Consider the following 20717-nt stretch of genomic DNA (forward strand, 5'->3'; position numbering starts at 1 on the left):
GTTAAGACAAAGATCTTAGGCTGTTACACCTTTGATACTTTGTGAATGGGGATACAAAAGAATTCTCAGGCAGTTAAACCTTTGAACGCTTTTGTATTAGGGAATGGGAAGAATCAAAAGAATTCTCAGACTGTGTCGTGTTGAATTCTTTGACAAGGGAGAAGGGAGACACAAAAGAATTCAGGCAGTTAGTCCTTCCTTCTTTTGGAAAAGAGAGAAGAGAGACACAAAAAGAATTCAGGCGGTTAGTCCTTGGCGAATTCTTTTCGGAAAAGGGAGAAGAGAATGAAAAGGATGAATAGCACAAGTTTTCAAGGTTTGGAAAAACCAGAAAACTTCAGAAAGCTTTTGGTACAAAGAAGAAGAAGAAGTTCAAAGAGATTCAAGGCTTGTAAAGGATTGTTTGAATGAATTGGAAAAGTGTTCAAGATTGGAAAATGATTGATTACAAAATGCAAAACAAAGCCTTTCTTTTATAGACTCTTTATGTCTGGTCAAGAAGACCATTCAAAAGAGTTATAACTTTTAGAAAAACTTAAAACCCATTTGAAAAAGTCAAAACCTTTTTGAAGAGTTACATCTTTAGATTTTTCAGAAACAAACACTGGTAATCGATTACCAAATATGTGTAATCGATTACACAAAGCTTTTGAGTGAAACAATGTGACTCTTCTCATTTAAATTTGAATTTCAGCGTTCAAGGACACTGGTAATCGATTACCAAAACATTGTAATTGATTACAGCCTTTTGAAAATATTTGGAACGTTGTAAATTTAGTTTGAAAACATTTTCAAACTTATATTGCTACTGGTAATCGATTACAACAATATGGTAATCGATTACCAGAGAGTAAAAACTCTTTGGTAAAGGTTTTGTCAAAAACTCATGTGCTATTCAAAGTTTTGAAAAAAAACTTTTTAATACTTATCTTGATTGAGTCTTTTCTTCATTCTTGAATCTTGAGTCTTGAATCTTGATCTTGATTCTTGTTTGTAGGCTTTCTTCTTGATTCTTGAAGTCTTGACTTGCTCTTGATTCTCTTGAGATGGATGTTCTTTGATTCACTTGAGATGGATGTTCTTTGATTCACTTGAGCTTTTTGTTCATCACTTTTGTCATCATCTTTTGTTGTCATCATTGTTATCATCAAAACACCTTTGAATCATTGTTGATTCATCATGAAGCTTTGCTTCCACAATCTCCCCCTTTTTGATGATGACAACTTCTGAAATCAAGAAACACATGCACACTTTTTCCTAGTCGATCACTCTTATAAATGCTCCCCCTTTGTTTTTGAATTTATGCTTATCTTAAAAATAAGTTGATTACTTATGTGTATTCTTGATTTAATCCCATTTCTCTCCCCCTTTGGCATCAACAAAAAGCCAAAGTGCGTATCAAATAAATTTAATTTAACCATCCATACAATGTTCATAAAAAATATCAACCAAATCATGAAGCAAGAAGCAAGAACCATGAAACCATGAAACAAACAACCATGCATAGATAAATTATAAACTCCACATAGTCAAATAACATAATTAATAATTGTTCAAACATACCATGCAAATAGGGAAATAGTAAATTGTTCAAATAGTATAATAATATAGCCAAAATACAAGGCTGAAAATCAAAGTACTAATATTAAAATAAAAGTCTAAGACGATGGTGGCGGCAGTGGTGGAAGATCAAAGCTTGACCGGATGTAAGATACATCTTTTTCAAACTTAGTCATTCTTGACTCCATTTCATTGAAGCGCATATCCACTTGCAGTTCCAAAGTATCAAACCTCTCACCAACAAAGGTTTGAAGACCATCAAACCTTTCCAAAATCTTCGAAAGAAGAGATGAATCTTCTCCCTCATGTCCTTCTTCACCAATATTTCTAGCACCCTTCTTTACCCATGATCCATCATGCTCCTTAATATAACCAAAGGATGCTATGACTGAAGCGCCTATAAGGAATCATCTCTTGATTGGAACATAAGGTTCAGAATCAAGAGGGATGTTGAAATGTTAAAGGAAGAGGGTAACAAGGTGAGGATAAGGCAATGGGGCATTCAATCGCAATGCCTTATGCATGCGATATCTAACAAGATGTGACCAATCAATTTGTAAACCTTTATGAAAGGCCCACATGACAATGAGATCTTCTTCAGAAACCTGGGCAAGGTTTGAAGATCTAGGAAGCAAAATGTGAACTATAAGGTAATGGAGGATGCGGCTTTCAAAAGCCAATGAACCGGCAAGAAGTCTTCCGGTCATATCCGCTTGGTTGGTGCAAACCAACCGACGGGCATCATGCACAGAGAAATCGAATTTCCATTCATCAATCAGTGTACCCTCAAAAGGCACACCTTCACTAGGCAATTTTATTAAATCATAGAATAGGGATTGGTCAATGACCATCTTAATCCCATAGATTTCAGACATTCGAACATCTTCATGAATTTCTAAATTTGAATAAAAAGCTTTAACTAACTCAGAATAGACAGGTAATTTCAGAGACATGAATGGAATAAGATTGGAGTTTTCAAATGCTTGGAAGCATTCAAAATTCTCATTAGAGAAGAACTCCATATCTATGAATTTTGGGTCTACAATGGAACGAGAGGAAAAGAGGTTTGTGTACCATGTACGTTGTTCCTCTGATGAGAATAATGACCCAGAGGGAATGGAGGGAGGAATTTGAGCTTCCTGTGACCCAGAATGTCGCTGACTACGACTCGAAGTTCCTTTGCGCTTTTTCGATGGTTCCACCATTTGAAGATTTTTTTCGGGATTTCAATCGGTTTAAATGAAAGAGATTGAAAAAAGATGAAGTTTGGGCTTTGTGGGGAGTGATTTGGATAAGAATTGAGTGAGATATGGCTGGAAGAAAAATTAGGGGCGAGGGTTTTCGAGAGAATGAAAGGTTGCAGGTTTCAGAATTTGAAATTTGAATATATAGGTGTAGGGACGCGTCGTAATCGATTACACAAATATGGTAATCGATTACCAGAGAGCAACTTTGTCAGAAATAACTGCTTGTAATCGATTACACTATTATGGTAATCGATTACCAGTGGTTATTTTAGCCAGAAAACAAAAATAGAAGGCTTTCTAGGAGAGAAGAAGTTTTGAAAACTATTTTTGAAAATACTATATTTGAAAATACTTTATGACTAATTTTCAATCATGTAATTTACATATCATGTCATGCAAAAATATTCAAAACATGAAGATAATCAATTTTATCAAGAACAATTACAACACAAGTATGAAGAATATGATTTTACTTGAATAAATGAATGAATATTTCATGCAAATAGAATGAAATAAATTAAGCAAATATACTCATGATTTCAATCAATCAAAAGACAAACAAATAAAGAATTGTTAGTCATCATAGTCAAATTGTTTGAATGAAAATTTCAACTTTAAGAGAAATTTTAATAAGATAATAATTTTGATATTACCTTTTTCAGGATTGAAGTGTCTATATCTTCAAAGATGAGAATCATTCTTTTTCTCCTTGTTTTTCATCATTGAGAGATGTTTTCGTCACTTTCATAATCTTTGGTTAAAAGATTAATCTTCTTTTCTAAACCATCGGATGAATCATTGTCATCCCATGCAATATATGCTTTCTTAGTTCTTCTTTCGTCAAATCTTTTCTTTTCACTTTTATCCGACCATTCTTCATACAAAATACTACTCAGAAAGTGGTTTATCACTAATGTAAATGAGTCAGTTATTTTCTCTTATGTCAATCCTTTCTACATTCATTGTTTCAAGAATTGATGTAGAAATCAATATTTAACATCGATTGATAAACCGATGTTGAGAGTTGCTCACTTTCAACATCGCTTGATACAACATTGGTTTAAAACTGATGTTAAAAGTCTTTGGTTAAAAGATTAATCTCCTTTTCTGATGTTAAAAGTCTTATATAATTGATAAAACTATTTGGGTAATCTCTTATAGATTAGTTGATAAAATCATTCATAAAATTGATTTTATCCTTTAACTTAAACTGATAGATCCATAATCGTTGGGGTATTGATTTAAGGCAAAGAGCATGTTCTAATCCTGATCATAGGCTTTAGTTGATTTTGGGAATCAATAATTAATTAATTGAGGAAGAAATTTCATTAGGACTAGGATTGAGGGAAAATTAGTACTAATGAGTCATAACCCCGGTCACTCTTATCATAACTAAGAACCTTTATTTATATTTATTTAATTGTTTTCTTATAAAAAAAACCACAAAATATTTAATGCTCTTTTTTATCATCTCTATTATTAATTTAATAAATTTAACTAATTGGGAATATAATTGGTCATTTGGGTTCGACATCCAGACTTTCGAGTCCACTGTTACTATTGCATAAGATATACTTACTCGTGTGCAAGTCTAACTCGATCTAAATAGTGCATTTTCAACATTAGTTTTAATTAAATTAATGTTAAAGTGCACTTTTTACATCAATTATTAATAGAATTGATGTAGAGAGTCATTTGAAAAAAAAATGGAATTTTTTTATATTGTTCCTTGTCCTCTGGATCTACCATGCACAAGACTCAATCTTCATGGAACATAAAACCATAGTTTCAAAACAAGATAACATAAATTGACTGTAGTATTATTATGAAATAAGAAAAAAAGGGTCAACGGATTTTGCTTCTAGGAATGTATCACCCAATTATTCCAAAATTCCAATAATTGGCCCAGAGTAGAGCAACATATTAAAAAGAACTTGTGCAGAGAAATAAAGCTTATATATTATAATTGATTGTGCTAAATGAAGAGAAATAAAATATCTTATAAACAAAAAAAACTACACTCACCACTTTCCCATATCTACCAGAACCATTCTTATACTCACGAATATACTCTCATTGATCATCTTGTTTCCATTTTAATCCTGAAAGAAAAATAAAAGTTCAATAAGACTTCTATGTTCTAAGGCACCAAATCTAATCTAATGTTATGAAACAAAATAATCCTTTGCATTGAAGCACCAGATCTTACCTTATATATAGTAGCATCTAAAAATTTGTATTATTGATATATAATTGTCTTAAAAACATATTTTCTTTTTTTAAAAAATATAGTAGGGCATAAAACCAAACTAAAACGACATAAAACATAACTTAAATCAGGGCAGAGAGAAGGAAGGACTTGTAAGGGCATGGTTCCTCGCCCAATTTTTTAAGTGTACTTAAATTATTATAAAAATGTTTTGATGACCTTCCTAAAATTTATAAAATAAAAAAAATAAAAATTGTTGCTTCTTCTAGAACAAAATTCTTCATGTTTAAGGTTAACGCATTTTTTTTAAAGGCAAGGTGAATGCATATAACTTAAAAAATATTTAATACTACTCACAAATTATATATTTAGTTTAAAATATTCTTATTTAGTGTCTATGATGGAAGTAACTATGAAATCTATGCATGTATGTTGAATAGGAATATATATGGAAGAAATAATTAATTAATTAGACTTAGAATCCCTTAAACACGAATAGTTTTGAAACGAAAAAAAAAAAAGAAGCTAAATTATCAAGTTCTGAAGAAAGTATGTTAGCTTAAACTATAGATATAAAAAAGAATGATCTGAGAAAAATAAAAGGGATAAAGAAAAAAAAAGTAAGTATTAATGTAATGATTATAATATTGAGGTGTTCCTAGATAATTATTTAAAATTATTTTACTCATTTATTTATTTTTTCTCATATAATTTTACTTTTATATAAATAAAAAACTGGATATCTACACTATATTAATTTTTTTAATATTTTATACATGCGAAAAATTATATATCTTTATGTTTTTTTCCTCAAACCGAATTTTTTGCCTCTCTGCTCTGAGTTAAATCTATCATCAAAACATATTGTATCTAATTTCTAAAATCTCACCGAGTAATATAGTAGATGGGAGGGTTACACCCTGGCTCAGTTCATAACATTGGTTGACTTGACAATTGGCAATATCTTCCTTTTTCAATTTGTCATTTTGTTGGCAATTACTGCGAACGACGACATGGCACATGAGTTTCTTAAATTTTCTCTTCTTTTGATTCAACCTAACCTTCTGAGACCCTAAATATTAAAGATTCTCAATTCTCGAGACTTCACAAGTCATAACTATTTTCACTTGCAATCTTTTATTACTCTCAACTGCCCTCTTACTTTTTCTTTTATAAGATACCCCTTTTGCATGCATGTCCTCCACCTCAACACGTTTATTCGTTACAGAAATTAAGCTCAGTGTGTGTGAGTGAGAGAGAGAGAGAGAGATGGGAAAATGGGATACCTTGCTTGTGTTGTTTGTGTTAGTCACAGTGCATGCAACTGCAAGTGCACGTGATGTGCCAAAGGGTGGTGGTGGTGAAGAAGAAATCCTAGGTGTGCATGCAAGTGCACCACATGCAGGTGTTGGTGACAAGAAGCACTTTTTGTTTGGTGGGGTTGGTGGATTTGCTGGGGTGGGTGGTTTTGTTGGAGGTGCAGGGGGGATAGGGAAGTTTGGTGGAGTTGGTGGCATTGGAAAATTTGGTGCACTTGGTGGTGGGATTGGTGGAGGGATGGGGAAGGTTGGTGGAATTGGAGGTGGTGCAGGGATTGGTGGCTTCCATGGCATGGGTGGTGGTGCAGGAATTGGAGGCTTCCATGGCATTGGTGGTGGTGCAGGACTTGGTGGCTTTCATGGCATTGGTGGTGGTGTAGGTGGATTAGGTGGTGCAGGACTTGGTGGTTTTCATGGCATTGGTGGTGGTGTAGGTGGATTTGGTGGATTAGGAGGTGGTGTAGGTGGATTAGGTGGAGTTGGAGGTTTAGGTGGTGCTGGTGGTGGTGTGGGAGGTTTAGGTGGTGCGGGTGGTGTGGGAGGTTTAGGTGGTGGTGGAAATGGTGCTATGGGAGGTGGAAATGGTGGTGTTGGAGGTTTAGGTGGTGGTGGTGGTGGTTTGGGTGGTGGAAGTGGTGGATTAGGTGGACCTGTTGTGCCAGGTGGTGTGGAGGCTTTAGGTGGAGCTGGTGGTTTGGGATGTGGTGTTGGTGGTGCTGGTGTCTTTCAACATTGTAACGATCCTTGATATCATTCTGGGGCTTTGCATGCATGCATGGATATGTTTTTGTTAATGTAGCTAGGGCTGCCAATATTAATTGTTGTTTAGGTTAGAGAGTCTTAGCATTTGATTATTTCATTTTATGTTATTTTCATCTTCAAGTTGTTATAATTGTCTTCTTAATTTACTGTTTGATGTTTCTGGTCATTACAGGCTGCATGCATCAACTAGGTAACTGTCGTTGTTGTTAGTTTTGTACTCCACTTTTTGTTAGTGTTTTCAATGTCATTTGTTGCGTTTTTTCCTTTCTTTTTTATCCAACAGTATACAACTTAAATCTGTGTATGCGTGGGAATTTGTGGCGGCCGAGCCTATTTGGTACATTCCTTTGAATTGTCAGTGTGTACACTAATAAATAAAACACTATTTTATTTGTCCCTCAAGATTTCAGATTTTTCAAATATGGAAATTTTGTTTCTTTCTTGCTTTTCAGAAGATAAAATATCAACCAATTTAATTTTGATATTAAAACAAAACGCTGGAAACCGTATAGATTGGTAGAAAGTGGCTTGACTAAATAAATGAGTTCTTAACTTACCCTTTGCATGGCTACCACATGTACTAGTTATGATATTTGATGCATGCATGTGTCAGTGTGTGTAAGTGCATGCCATGGAAATTCCATACCATCCCCCTTGTCCGAGATGTAATAAACATTTTGTTTATATGGTCCGGCGACAAATTTGCAAACTGATCATATTTACTATTGAAATCTGAAATGAATTCAGGATTGAATGTTTAAAAGGTTCGAGTAATTTTAATTGCACTAATATACGTTACACTAGCAACCTAATATTGAAGTACCAAACAAAAAAAGCATCTTAATATTTATCATTATTGTCTAGTTCTCGATCGGCTAGAGCCTAGAGGATGTCTTCCCGCCGTCTAAAGAATAACATTTACATGTCTGAAAGAAAAAACATTGATTCATGCTAACTAAGCAAGTTAGTTGATATTTAATTATATCAATTTTAATTAAAAATTAAATTTTTATCTCACATATTTTTTTATTGAAACTTGGTATTAAAAATAAATAAAAAAAGTTATTAGAACTAAAATTTCAATTAAATAAATGATATTTTAGAGATAATAATATCAGTTATGATCAAAACTGTTACAAAATATGTGATAATATTTTTGTAAATAAGATGTCATTAGTAGCATTGATTTTTTAAAAATCAATGTTAATAGGGCGATCCCAACATCGGTTTTATGATTTTTTAAAAATTGATGTTGTGTGTGCTTAGACAACATCAATTTTTTAAAAACTGATGTTAAGATTTCCTTTTTAACATCCATTTTTAAAAAATGGATGTTGTTTTTTTTTAATAAGGCCCCTCATTTCTCAATCCACTGAGCCACTTGAAACCCTCCTCTCTTGAAACCCTATCTCTCGAAACCATCCATTTCTCTGTCCTGCCGCTATGCCTCGAGAAACCTTGCCGGATATTTCTACCACGACATCACCCGTTGTCCACCATCATGTCGACAGCAGCTTGTCTACTACATTGTGCGACAACTATCAATGCGCCTTGAGGTTTCCATTGTTGTCCGAAGTGCTAAGTTAAAGGTATAGTCTCTTGTTTTGAGTTAAATGCTTGTTTTGGCTCTAGATGATTGCATAAGTGGTGGTTTTTGGTTGTGCTGAAGTTACATTTGGGTACTTTTTGAATCTTCTTTAACTTAAAAGAAATTTGTCATGTTAGCCTAGCCTCGAAAACCAAAGGCCACTACCAAAATCCAAACCAAAACAAATGCATTCACCATCCAGTTAGGGATAAAGAATGACAATTCTGATAGGGATAGCAAGGGGGTCTACAAGAAATAGATGAGACGAGGCCCAAAAGGAAGAAAAAGGCACCAGCATATTTGGAGGAGTACGCACCATGCAAGAAGCGCATAGCAGTAGCTAGGATTCGTACCTTGTAGCTAGGCAGTTAGTGGGAAATCAAGGAATATCTTTTGTTAGGATAATTCTCTAATATTGCATCTTTTCCGTTTGTGTTGTCGGGACCATGTCCCCTGTCCTTACCACTATAAATATTTCATGTAATAAGCGCTGGGCATTAAGAAAAATATCAGAGAAAGTTTCTTTCCTTGGTTCTCTCTTCTCTCTCTCTCTCTCTCTCTCTCTCTCTCTCTCTTAGAGGTGCTGGACCTCGAATCGAGTAGGCTTACGAGCCTAACATTGGTGCTCTCATTGAGAGTCCATGGCTGCCTTCCATGGTTGCCATACCACCCTCCACTACCACAACCCATGCCACTCACCATACAAAGCTTCCATGGCTGCAATACCACCCTCCACTACCACAACCTATGCCACTCACCATATGAAATGTTAGGCTCGTAAGCCTACTGGATTCGAGGTCCAGCACCTCCGAGAGAGAGAGAGAGAGAGAGAGAGAGAGGGAGAGAGAAGAGAGAACTAAGGAAAGAAACTTTCTCTGATATTTTTCCTAATGCCCAGCGCTTATTACATGAGATATTTATAGTGGTAAGGATAGGGGACATGGTCCCGACAACACAAACGGAAAAGATGCAATATTAGAGAATTATCCTAACAAAAGATATTCCTTGATTTCCCACTAACTGCCTAGCTACAAGGTACAAATACTAGCTACTACTACGCGCTTCTTGCATGGTGCGTACTTCTCCAAATATGTTGGTGCCCTTTTCTTCCTTTTGGGCCTCGTCTCATCTACTTCTTGCAGACCCCATTGCTATCCCTATCATTCCTGCCCTCATCAAAAACACCTTGTCCTCAAGGTGCTGGGGGTTCAACGAATTGCTTCCAAAAGTGATACTAGGATCCCAAGGTTTATTCCGGCGAATTGCACCTAGTTTAGCAGTTGTGCATAATGCAACAGTCATTGATGGAAGTTTGGATGCGGCCATGGCAGTCCCACAAGGAGGAACAATGCTGAAGAGCTTGTTGGAGGGAATGGTGGTGCGAATGAGATCGAATAGATGAAGAACAAGCATAGGAAGCAGGCCCGACTAGGTTGTGGGCCGCGACTGTATGGGTACCAAAGGCAGAAGTGGTGGAGAAGGCATCATGGCTGGCGGAGGTGGCACAGTCGTGAATGTGGTAAGCGTGGGTGATGGAGTTGGCTTGAGCAGCGAAGGCAACGACAGAGGTGGCGGCGGAGGCGACGGCAGCGTCTGCGACGGAGTTGGCATGAGCGGAGTCGATATGATGGCGGCTGGTATCGATGCCTGCGCCGGAATGGAAGATGAAAAATGTGGAGTGGGATTGCGAGGTAGTCGCTGAAGAAGGTTGTCGATGGTGGTGGCCAAGGTGTCGATGAAAGCGGCCAGGTTGTGTTGGCTGAGGGTAAGTTTGGCTAAGACAGCCTCAAGGCGATCCTCGGTGGCAGACGAAAATTCAAGGTGGTGTGGTGGTTGTTGTGGGGGTAGTGGAGGGTGGTCTCGCAGCTGTTGAGGGCAGTCATGCAAGCTCTGTACGACGAGTAGTGTGGGTGGTGATAGGCAGCCATGGGAGCTTCGTATGGTGAGTGGCAACCATGGAAGCTTCATATGGTGAGTGGCATGGGTTGTGGTAGTGGAGGGTGGTATGGCAGCCATGGAAGGCAGCCATGGAAGCTTCGTATGGTGAGTGACATGGGTTGTGGTAGTGGAGGGTGATATGGCAGCCATGGACTCTCAACGAGATCACCAATGTTAGGCTCGTAAGCCTACTTGATTCGAGGTCCAGCACCTCAGAGAGAGAGAGAGAGAGAGAGAGAGGGAGAGAGAAGAGGGAACTAAGGAAAGAAACTTTATCTAATATTTTTCCTAATGTCCAGCGCTTATTACATGAGATATTTATAGTGGTAAGGATAGGGGACATGGTCCTGACGACACAAACGGAAAAGATGCAATATTAGAGAATTATCTTAACAAAAGATATTCCTTGATTTCCCACTAACTGCCTAGCTACAAGGTACGAATCCTAGCTAGTGCTATGCGCTTCTTGCATGGTGCGTACTCCTCCAAATATGCTGGTGTCCTTTTCTTCCTTTTGGGCCTCGTCTCATCTACTTCTTGCAGACCCCCTTGCTATACCTATCAAATTCCTAGAGCAGGAACACGACATCTTTTCTATATTCAACATCAATTTCATATAAAGTGTCACCTAATTGGTACAACGATTAGCAGACTTTTTACTCCCTTTTTATGAAGTTAAATTATTGTCTCAAATGTATAGGATTGTAACCATTCTACAAGTCCAATTCTAATATGTAACAAGAATAAGTGCGTATTTTTTTTTATCATTCAAAATACTCCACGAGAACAAAAGAAAACCTTATTTAGGAATAATTATACCTTTACTCAATCATTATTTAGGAATAATTATATCCTTTACGTGTAAAATTACTGAAATTACTACAAAAACATATCTAATATTTTTTTATCAAACCTTATTTAGCAATTCCAATTTGTCAACTTCTAATTTGTCCAGCAAGTCGAGGAACACGGTCCCTGCTTTATCAGCCAATCTGTGCACTAGTTACCTTCTATTAAGGTATGGTTGAAAGAAAACTTGTATTGATGAATAAGTGTGTATTGAATATATACTGGAATATGATATGAATTTTTTTTTGAATTTTTGTGCCAATATAGGTTGGAATAGGATAGCATTAGAATTTGACAGTGCATTGAGTTTGTTTGAGTTATCATGACACAAGAAAATGGTTTCAATTTATATCGCCTATGTATGACTTGTGAGATATACTAGTTTTTAATTAACCTTTGTGCTCCATGTTTTACCACTTTCTGTATTTGCTCATTTTACATTTGTTTGGAATATTCTCCATCATGTGTAATCAATTATATTAATGCATTTTTCTTTTGGGTTTAATTAGTCTCTTTGTTTATTGTTTAGATTTGACATTAGTTGACATTAATTGACTTCTAGGGAGTTTTGAGTGGGAAAAAATACATATATATGTAGCATGCATAATCCATATATGCCACAACAATGTTTGATGCACGAGGGTCTAATTTGACCAAAGATTCTAGTGTGGAGTCTGTGACTGTGACTGTGAGTGTCATTGGTTGGAATTTTGTTGTCTATTATGTGGTACTGTTGATGCATGCCATTCTTGTATGAATATGGCTATAGCTTTTTTACTCTCCATGGACTCCAAAGGCTGCCATTCTTGTATGACTATGGCTATAGCTTTTTTTACTCTCCATGGACTCCAAAGGCTGCCATTCTTGTATGACTATGGCTATAGCTTTTTTTCCACTCCATGTACTCCAAAGGCCAAACTAAGTTAAACTTATTGCAACTTGTGTTCTAGTGCTCATAGTAGACATTGATTTCTTTCTACTTCCGAAAACTCAGGATCTAATTAGTTAACGATGATATGATTTTCTTAAGCTTTCTTATAATGTTTAAAATAAATATATATTTTTTTAATTTTTTAACAAATATTTTAAGAGTATTAATTAGTAATACTTTTAATTAAAAATGAATCTGAATGATTTTTTTAAAATAATTATTCTAAAAGCTAACAATTTTATTTTTATATAATTAAATGGGAGTATAAAAATGTCAATGTATTTGAATTAATTTTTTATTTTAACAATTATTAATTCACTCTTTTTTTACTCTCTCTCTCTCTGTTGGTGTACATTGAATAGTCCCTAGTATAATTTTAATCAACAAGTAACACTTTATTTTTGAAAAAAAAATTAGTTTTTTATTTATCTATAATTTTAAATTTTTTAATATGACATTAATTATTATATTTTGAATTATATCCTTATAGAATAGAACGAAAAAAATTGTATAAAATGCTAAAGTGATGAATAAGAGATAAAGTCTATATTAAAAAATTATAAATATTTTAGTAAAAATGATATTTTTTTTATTTTGTGTATTATAACCTTAAATGATGGATAAAAGAAATGGATGGAATAATGGACAAAGGAGATTAACTGTTTATTATGGAAAATCCTACAACATAGATTGCACATTAAACTTGATATTTATTTTTAAAAAAACTTAAATATTTTTTTAAAACCTTAAATATTTTTATGGCAAAAGTCCATAGAAACTTAAATATTTTTTGCTTTTTTTTTTCTTTTGTCATTGCAGATCTTCTCATCACAACTTTATGTCAAGAGTGTGAAACCTTTTTAATGAACTTGTTAAAGAAAAATGGTAAGATTGATAACAAAATTTTAAAACTAAAAATAGAAGAAAAAACTATTTTCAAATTGTTATAATTTAAAAACATTACACTAAAAATCACGCGAAACATGATGGCCGATATAAACTTTAAGGGTTTGTTAACTTTTAACTCATTAATAATTTTATTGTAACTAAGGATTAAAATATTATTTAAAATAAATACTTTCATCAAGATTGGCAGAACTTCTTTTAAGTTCCACAATACAACCATAACTTTTGTGTCATGTAATCTTGTTGTCACGCCAATACCTTTGTGGTTATATCAGTTTTTCATAATTGAGTTGTGTCATAATATTTATGTAGGTTTGATAGTGAAGAAAAAAGTTGTAATTTTTTATACAAAAATTGTCCTAGTCAGGCATAACACTTAGGTTGAAGTAAAAGTAGCTATATATTTTCAATTTCTTATTTTTTTTTCTGTTGGTGTGATTGCAGTTGTGATTTGTAGGCACTTTTCGGTTTCCTGTTTGCATCGTCATAATGACATTCATTGTTCCAGATTGTTACAAATGATTTTATAACTTGTTTTTATCTGATTAATGATTATTGTTTACAAGTAATGCTCATTATGAGTGACTCTTAGTTTTTCATTTGAGATTCAATACAATGATTCTTCTGGATAGTTTAGATTAATCGTTGTATTGAATCTTGAATTGTCCGTTTGAAGAATTTGAGAAGAGTCATTTTTTTATAGTAGATTCATACGTATAGGTTAACTTTATTTTCTTAAATTGATGCATAATTTACTTTATTTTAACAACAATAGGCATATGACTGAGACAAGTATGTGAGTGGGGAATGCCTCTATGTATGAATTCCTCGAGCCATAGTCCATATAAAGATCTGGGCTATCGCAATTTGAATCAGAGGATTATATTAAGAAATGAATGTAGAATTCACATAGAGATGTCTACTTAGATGCCTACTTGAATGGGTAAGCAAAACTGGACAAATCAATTTAAATAATGTATGCACTATAATAACGTAATTCTCTCCAATGTAGTGCACATTGACAACTAATCGTTATATGTCCTAAGGACAATATTGTCATCTGGTTCTGTTCGTTGCACGATAAGTCCAACAACTATTTGAAAGTCATTACTAACAGGTCAGTTGTATTTTATAAGACATTTACTTTATCATAAAATGTTTGACACCAATATTTTAAAATTGTACAATATGCATGCACGTTTCTCTTAACTAGTGTTTTGAATGGATTCAACGATATTCAAGGAAGTAAATGCAAGGCTCCTGTTAAATGGATTGCAGTTAAAGTAAGTCATTTAAACAATGGTTGATATCTTAAAAATTACATTTTATTACTATGTATACTAATTTTCGTTTAACTTTGAATATCTTATTGAATTTAGTGTAACAAGCAAAGAGGAAACGTTGGGTACGACTATTATGTGATGCATTAGATGTCAACGATAGTCCTAGGAGGTTTCAAGGATAATTGAAAAATAGTAATTTTTTACTTCAAAGCTAATTTCATTTGTTATATTTGTCATTATTTATACTAATTAAGTTATGTTTTATTATATCATGCAGTATTTTATTGATTCAAGACCATTTGAACCAGAGAGATTAAAGCTAATTTGCATTTAGTGGGCAAGATTTTATGTCAAAGTTAAAAATGAAACTATAGATGTTTAAAGAATTTTACAATTGTATATAGTTATGTTTAATTAGATTTGATTATAGTAGATTATTTTATATTTTAACATTATTGTTTTTTTAATTATTTCTTATAATTCACAATAATTATTCAATAGTAATATAAAAATTTGTATTGTGAAAACTGTCTGGATTGATCTGTTTTTAAATTTACAGGTTTGGCTAATATTAAAAAAAAACAACATGATATTAAAAGGATTTACAACAAACATTATCAATTTTTCTAAAAATTGATGTCGTGGTGCAAAAAACATCGATTTTTATAAAAATCAATGTTGTGAGTACATCACAACAAAAACCAATGTTGTGCACTTACAACATCGATTTTTAGAAAAACCAATGTTGTGGTACGCCTAACAACATCAATTTTTCTAAAATCGATATTATGACTACACGACATCAATTTTTTTGGAAACCGATGTTATTTTTTTTTGCATATTTTACATTTTTTTTGGTTTATTGCATATTATATGATATTAGTTTTTATAAAAAAAATTGATATTGTGTATTGTATGTTAATATCAGTTTTCAAAAACTGATGTTAACATTGAGTTCGTTAATGTCGATGGTTTCAATATCAATTAAAAACCAATGTTGATAGTGGAAGAAAAAAATGATATTAAAAACCTATTTTCTAATAGGGATGTTTAAAAGGTTTGAGTAAATTTTAATTGCACTAATATACGTTACATTAGCAACTTAATATTGAAGTACAAAAAAAAAGCATCTTAATATTTATTATTATTGTCTAGTTCTTGATTAGCTAGAGCCTAGAGGAGGATGTCTTCAGACCATCTAAAGAAAACTTAACATTTACTGGTCTCAAATTTCAAATATAAGAAAGAAAAAAAAATTCACGGTTAACTAAACAAGTTAGTTAATATTTTACTACATCAATTTTAATTTAAAGTTAAATTTTTTTCTCACATATTTTTTTATTGAAACTTGATATCAAAAATTAAAAAAAGTCATCATAACTAAAATTTTAATAAAATAAATGATATTTTAAAGATAATAATATTAAATAAGATAAAATTAAATAATTTTTTTATATTTAAAATTATTAGAAAGTTTTTTTTTCTTCTTCTTATGTTTGAGACAACAGGCAGACAGTATCTTTAAATTAAATATATAAAGTGAAAAACATTAATTGCATAATTTCTTTCTGAAATATGTAATATATTATTATGTACTATATTATAAGTATAATATTATTGAGTTCTATAGCTAGCAAATATTAAAGGCTAATTTTCATTTTTTGAATGATAGTGCACATCGCTCATCTATTTGTTTTATGGATTTTACACTTTTACCCATTGTTTACATGGAAATAGAGACTTTTTTAAAAGATAGAACTATTAAATTTTTACTATTGAGAGAAAAAATTAAAAGTAGAAATTTTTACTGTTGAGAGAAAAAATTAAAAGTAGATTTTATTAGTGAGACATAAAAGAAACCTTTCTCTTGAGTTTATACGAAATGAGAGGTGGGGTATAATCTCTCCGTTTTCAAATTTTTTTTATTTAGCTTCTTAAAAATTAAAATAACTTTATAATATAAAAGAATAAAAAAGCAATAACTTGCTATTTTATATTAAAAAATGATAATGAAAATTTTCTAGAGGAAATTATTTGTCTAATTAGTATAAAAATAGTTTTCATTCAATTTATTTATTTGTCCATATATTTTCCTTTCCACTTTTATCTAAACATCTAGAAAAAAAATTTCTTTTTTTCTTTTATTTCTGTCCAACCAAAAATAATATGTAAAAATGAAAAATTAGACTGTATCTATCAATATTAATTTAAAAATAAGTAAAATTCATAGATTACATTAGTTCAAATTAATATTAGATATATATCTCAAATCCTGTAAAAAAAAGATAGTTATATCTCACATTTTATTATACTCGTTCATTTCATAATTATATTCACTTCAGAATAAACAAATCTATGATAAATGATCTGCGGTGGACTTTATCGTGTACCATACCTATGTCCTGTGGGCATCACATTAGAGAGAGGGTTCCTCGATAATGTGAAGTCCATGTGCTATCTATATCATATATGTATTGTTTCCTTAAAATAGTGTTATACGCTCTTCAAGGACTGCCTATGAATAGCAACGGACTTGAAAATAAGTTGACTCAAGTTAAACTTTGTTAGGCTTGAGTCCGCTTGTGTTGAAAGCATACAACTTAAGCCTGATTTATTTATATACCATAGACTATTTTAAGGATTTAGATTTGATCTTCATAAAAACGTAGTCTGACTTAGAAGTTTATTTTGAGAGCTTAGTTTATGATAATTTAATATTAAGATAGGTAAAAATATGTTTATGAAATTTTATAAGAATTAAATCTAACTTATTTATATAAGTATATTTTTAAGATTTAATATAATATTCATGATTTTATTTAAAAATATATTTTATAATAATAAATTTAAATATAATAAATTTATTTTTTGATATATTTAATTATAACTTTAACTTAACTTTTTATATAGATCAACATGATTAACGTTTAAAAAAATAAATAAATGTAAGATTTTAATAAATTATATATAACAATTTAATATAATAATAATACTAACCATGAATAATTATTTATAATTTTTTAAATAAGTTAACCTCGAAGATTTTTTAATTTGAATGGTTTAGGCTCTAACATGATGTTCAAGTAAATAAATTTATTAGAAGTTTTTGGTTGACCTAGTTTTTGAAAAGGTCTAGTCTAACCTGAATCTAATATAGGGCTAAGTCATAAGTCTTAGTCTAGCGACCTGACCTATTTTTATACCTATTTGTTAACCAATCCTAGTGGTGCTTGAATATGTTACGTTGTTGCCATTTAACACGAAAATCAAATGTGCGAATTTTTATGAATATTATAGTAACCAATCAAAGTGATGGATAACATTTTAGGCAAGAGAGAGTATTAGCTTAATCCAATAAATTTATCTTATTTAAAATTTGTGTTGGATTAGTACGTATATCCTTCGTACTAATTATTATTTTCCTTGATTTTTACCATTATCGATCCGAATAAAAGATTTCAGTTGCATTTAATTGATTTTCAAAACATTGAAAAATACTGCTATAAAATTACACTTTAATCTTCCTGAAATTTAAAATTGTCTCACCTTATTTTTTTGTGCTTTTGTATTACTAAAATGTCATAATGCTTGAGCTAAAATAAAAGAATGATAAATTATATTTACCTTGGCTTAATTTATCTATTATTTTTAGACTTATTGATTCAGGAACTCAAAAATGTAAAACAAGAAGAGAAAGTACGTTCTCACTCTCATTTTCTATAAACCTCTCGCTGCCCACTCACGTTTGTGTTCGAATGGTTAATGGTGCAAAAATGAACTCATGAACTTCTTATTGAATCAGATGGACGTTAGTTTGTATACATGGTGGCTCAATGAAGAGAAGAGAAAACAAAGATAGAGAATAAATATGAATTTCATCTTTGGATTTGTATTTCACTATTATTAGAGTCTTTAAAATTAAGAAAAAGTCAAATAAATCCTTAAAATTTTCTTAATAATATAAGTTTAGGGATCACAGTGAAAAAAATTAATTTCAGAAACTTATATTAATGAAAGTAACGGCTAACTGAATTCCAACATAATTGATTGAACTAAAAGTTAATTTCAGGAACTTATATTAATGAAAATAACGGCTAACTGAATTCCAACATAACTGATAGAACTAATCATCTAACGTTGACACATTGTGCTCGCAATTCTTTTCAAGACAATTTGTGCATCATCTTTTCTCCCGGCCTAAAAAAGCTACGTTCATGACTACCATTTTATGAGCATTTCATAAATTGTTGATTCTATGCGATGTTTATTGAGAATAAGTCAGTACAAGAAAAATAATTTATGCCTATGGACAAAAATTATCATTAAATGTTAAAAAATGTATAAGTAAATATAATAAAAACTTTATCCTATAGATATTTTTGGTCGTCAACTTTGAGGGGACGTACAATGAAGGATTATAGTTTGTTTGTAGAAGTTTTACCTATGGATTTACTTTCACCTACAATTTATTTAATTGTCACTATACATGATTCCTACAATTCACAGTGTGCAAAGATAAAAGTCATTAAATTATATCTACAACCTCTAACCGTAGGTAAAAACATTAACTTGTACCTACAACCTCCAACTGTAGTTAAAAGTTATTAACTTATGTCTACCATTGAAAGATGGTAGATACAACCCATTTACTTGAACTTATGGACTTTAATCGTAGGTAAAAGTCACACAATAATAAACTCACATTGTTCGTTATCTATTAAGATGCTTTATGTTTTCATATTATTATTTAGTTATCTAGATAAAATGAATATAAATTGTATCTAAGTTAATTGTCTAAGCTTTATACAAGTTCAAGGAACTAATCTATGCAATAAAGTAATTGCCTAACTTTTTTAAAAAAAGTTTTAGTAGTTTTGCAACATTGGAGAAAACATTGAAAATTGATAAACATGGACTAATTAAACTCCTCTCTCTAAGGGATGAAGGGGACAAAGGTCCATTTACTAGAGAAGTCACATAATCACAAAAATAAACAAGAGTATTTATGTATCCCAAAACACCTAACAAAAATGTGATGATAGCTAGCATCTACAATAACCAACAACATAGCCACATCCAATTAAAATCACATAATCACAAACATAAACAAAAGTATTAATGTCCCAAAACACCTAGCCAAGCTAAGATGATATCTAGCATTCACAATAGCCAATAGAATAGTCACATTCAAGGAATCACCGATCTGCACATTTATGAACTAAGTCAGTAACAAATTTTTAAAATGATCAAGCATATACGCAAGAAGAAAATGTCTTTACCTCAAGACCATTACTTGGTTATCTTCATTATTGCAAGCCATTACAATGACATAAAGAAATACATATTAACATATACAAATGAATATCTTATGCAAATAGATGTGATGGCTTCTCAATTACAGTTGCATAGGTATGTGAATGAACTAACTTGGCCTAACTTGAACCTTAAAAATCATATTAGAATAGAAAAAAAATATTAGAACTAACTTTGCAGTCTAGGTATAAGAGGGAACCAACAAAGAATCTTTGTTGATATTTTGTTTTCTACATTCAACATCATCAGAGTAGCATTTCCATCTTGAAAAATTGCATTTAGGGCAAATTTCAGCATCAGTCAAATCCTTCCTATACAATATGCATTCATCTGGATAAACATAAGTTTTTTCATATGATAGACCTAACCCTGAAATAATCTTCTTTGTATCATAAAATGATTTGGGAAAAGTATTTTCTTCTGGTAATGCATCACTTAACAACTCTACCAACATCGAAAAACTATTTTCAGTCCACCTATTTAGACATTTTAAGTGATACAAATGTACAAGGAATGACAATTTTGTAAACTTCTTACAATCTGTATAAAGACTTTGCCCTGCCTCCCTTAACAACTAATATAACTTATTTGAATTATTGTTATCTTCAGATTGTTGAACACTAGGCCCATTCATGAATGCTTCATAATCTCCATCCTCCATATTTATATTTGTATCATCACTCTCATTAGTTGCATGCATTGTGAATGCATCATGAACCAATGTATCCATATCATGATCAAACTCCCATTTTACTTGAGATATACCCAAAGAACTAGATGGGCTAACTTGTTCACCATGAAAGATCCAAGTA

At 31.9% G+C, this 20717-nt stretch overlaps 2 protein-coding genes across 2 annotated transcripts; one reads left to right on the top strand and one right to left on the bottom strand.

Annotated features, from left to right (window-relative positions):
* Nucleotides 1-6285: 6285 nt before the first annotated feature.
* LOC114401981 (glycine-rich cell wall structural protein-like) lies at nt 6286-7083 on the top strand. The gene has a single exon (XM_028364546.1). The coding sequence runs from the start codon at nt 6286-6288 to the stop codon at nt 7081-7083; it is 798 nt and encodes a 265-aa protein (XP_028220347.1).
* A 3030-nt stretch (nt 7084-10113) lies between these two features.
* LOC114401982 (proline-rich receptor-like protein kinase PERK2) lies at nt 10114-10773 on the bottom strand. Its single transcript, XM_028364547.1, has one exon. The coding sequence runs from the start codon at nt 10771-10773 to the stop codon at nt 10114-10116; it is 660 nt and encodes a 219-aa protein (XP_028220348.1).
* Between the last annotated feature and the right edge of the window lie 9944 nt (nt 10774-20717).

The sequence above is a fragment of the Glycine soja genome, chromosome 20, assembly GCF_004193775.1.
Source record: "Glycine soja cultivar W05 chromosome 20, ASM419377v2, whole genome shotgun sequence".
NCBI classification, from domain to species: domain Eukaryota; kingdom Viridiplantae; phylum Streptophyta; class Magnoliopsida; order Fabales; family Fabaceae; genus Glycine; species Glycine soja.

Coding starts and splice junctions, on each gene's coding strand:
- LOC114401981 (XM_028364546.1), top strand. CDS start 6,286: ATGGGAAAATGGGATACCTTGCTTGTGTTGTTTGTGTTAGTCACAGTG.
- LOC114401982 (XM_028364547.1), bottom strand. CDS start 10,773: ATGGCTGCCATATCACCCTCCACTACCACAACCCATGTCACTCACCAT.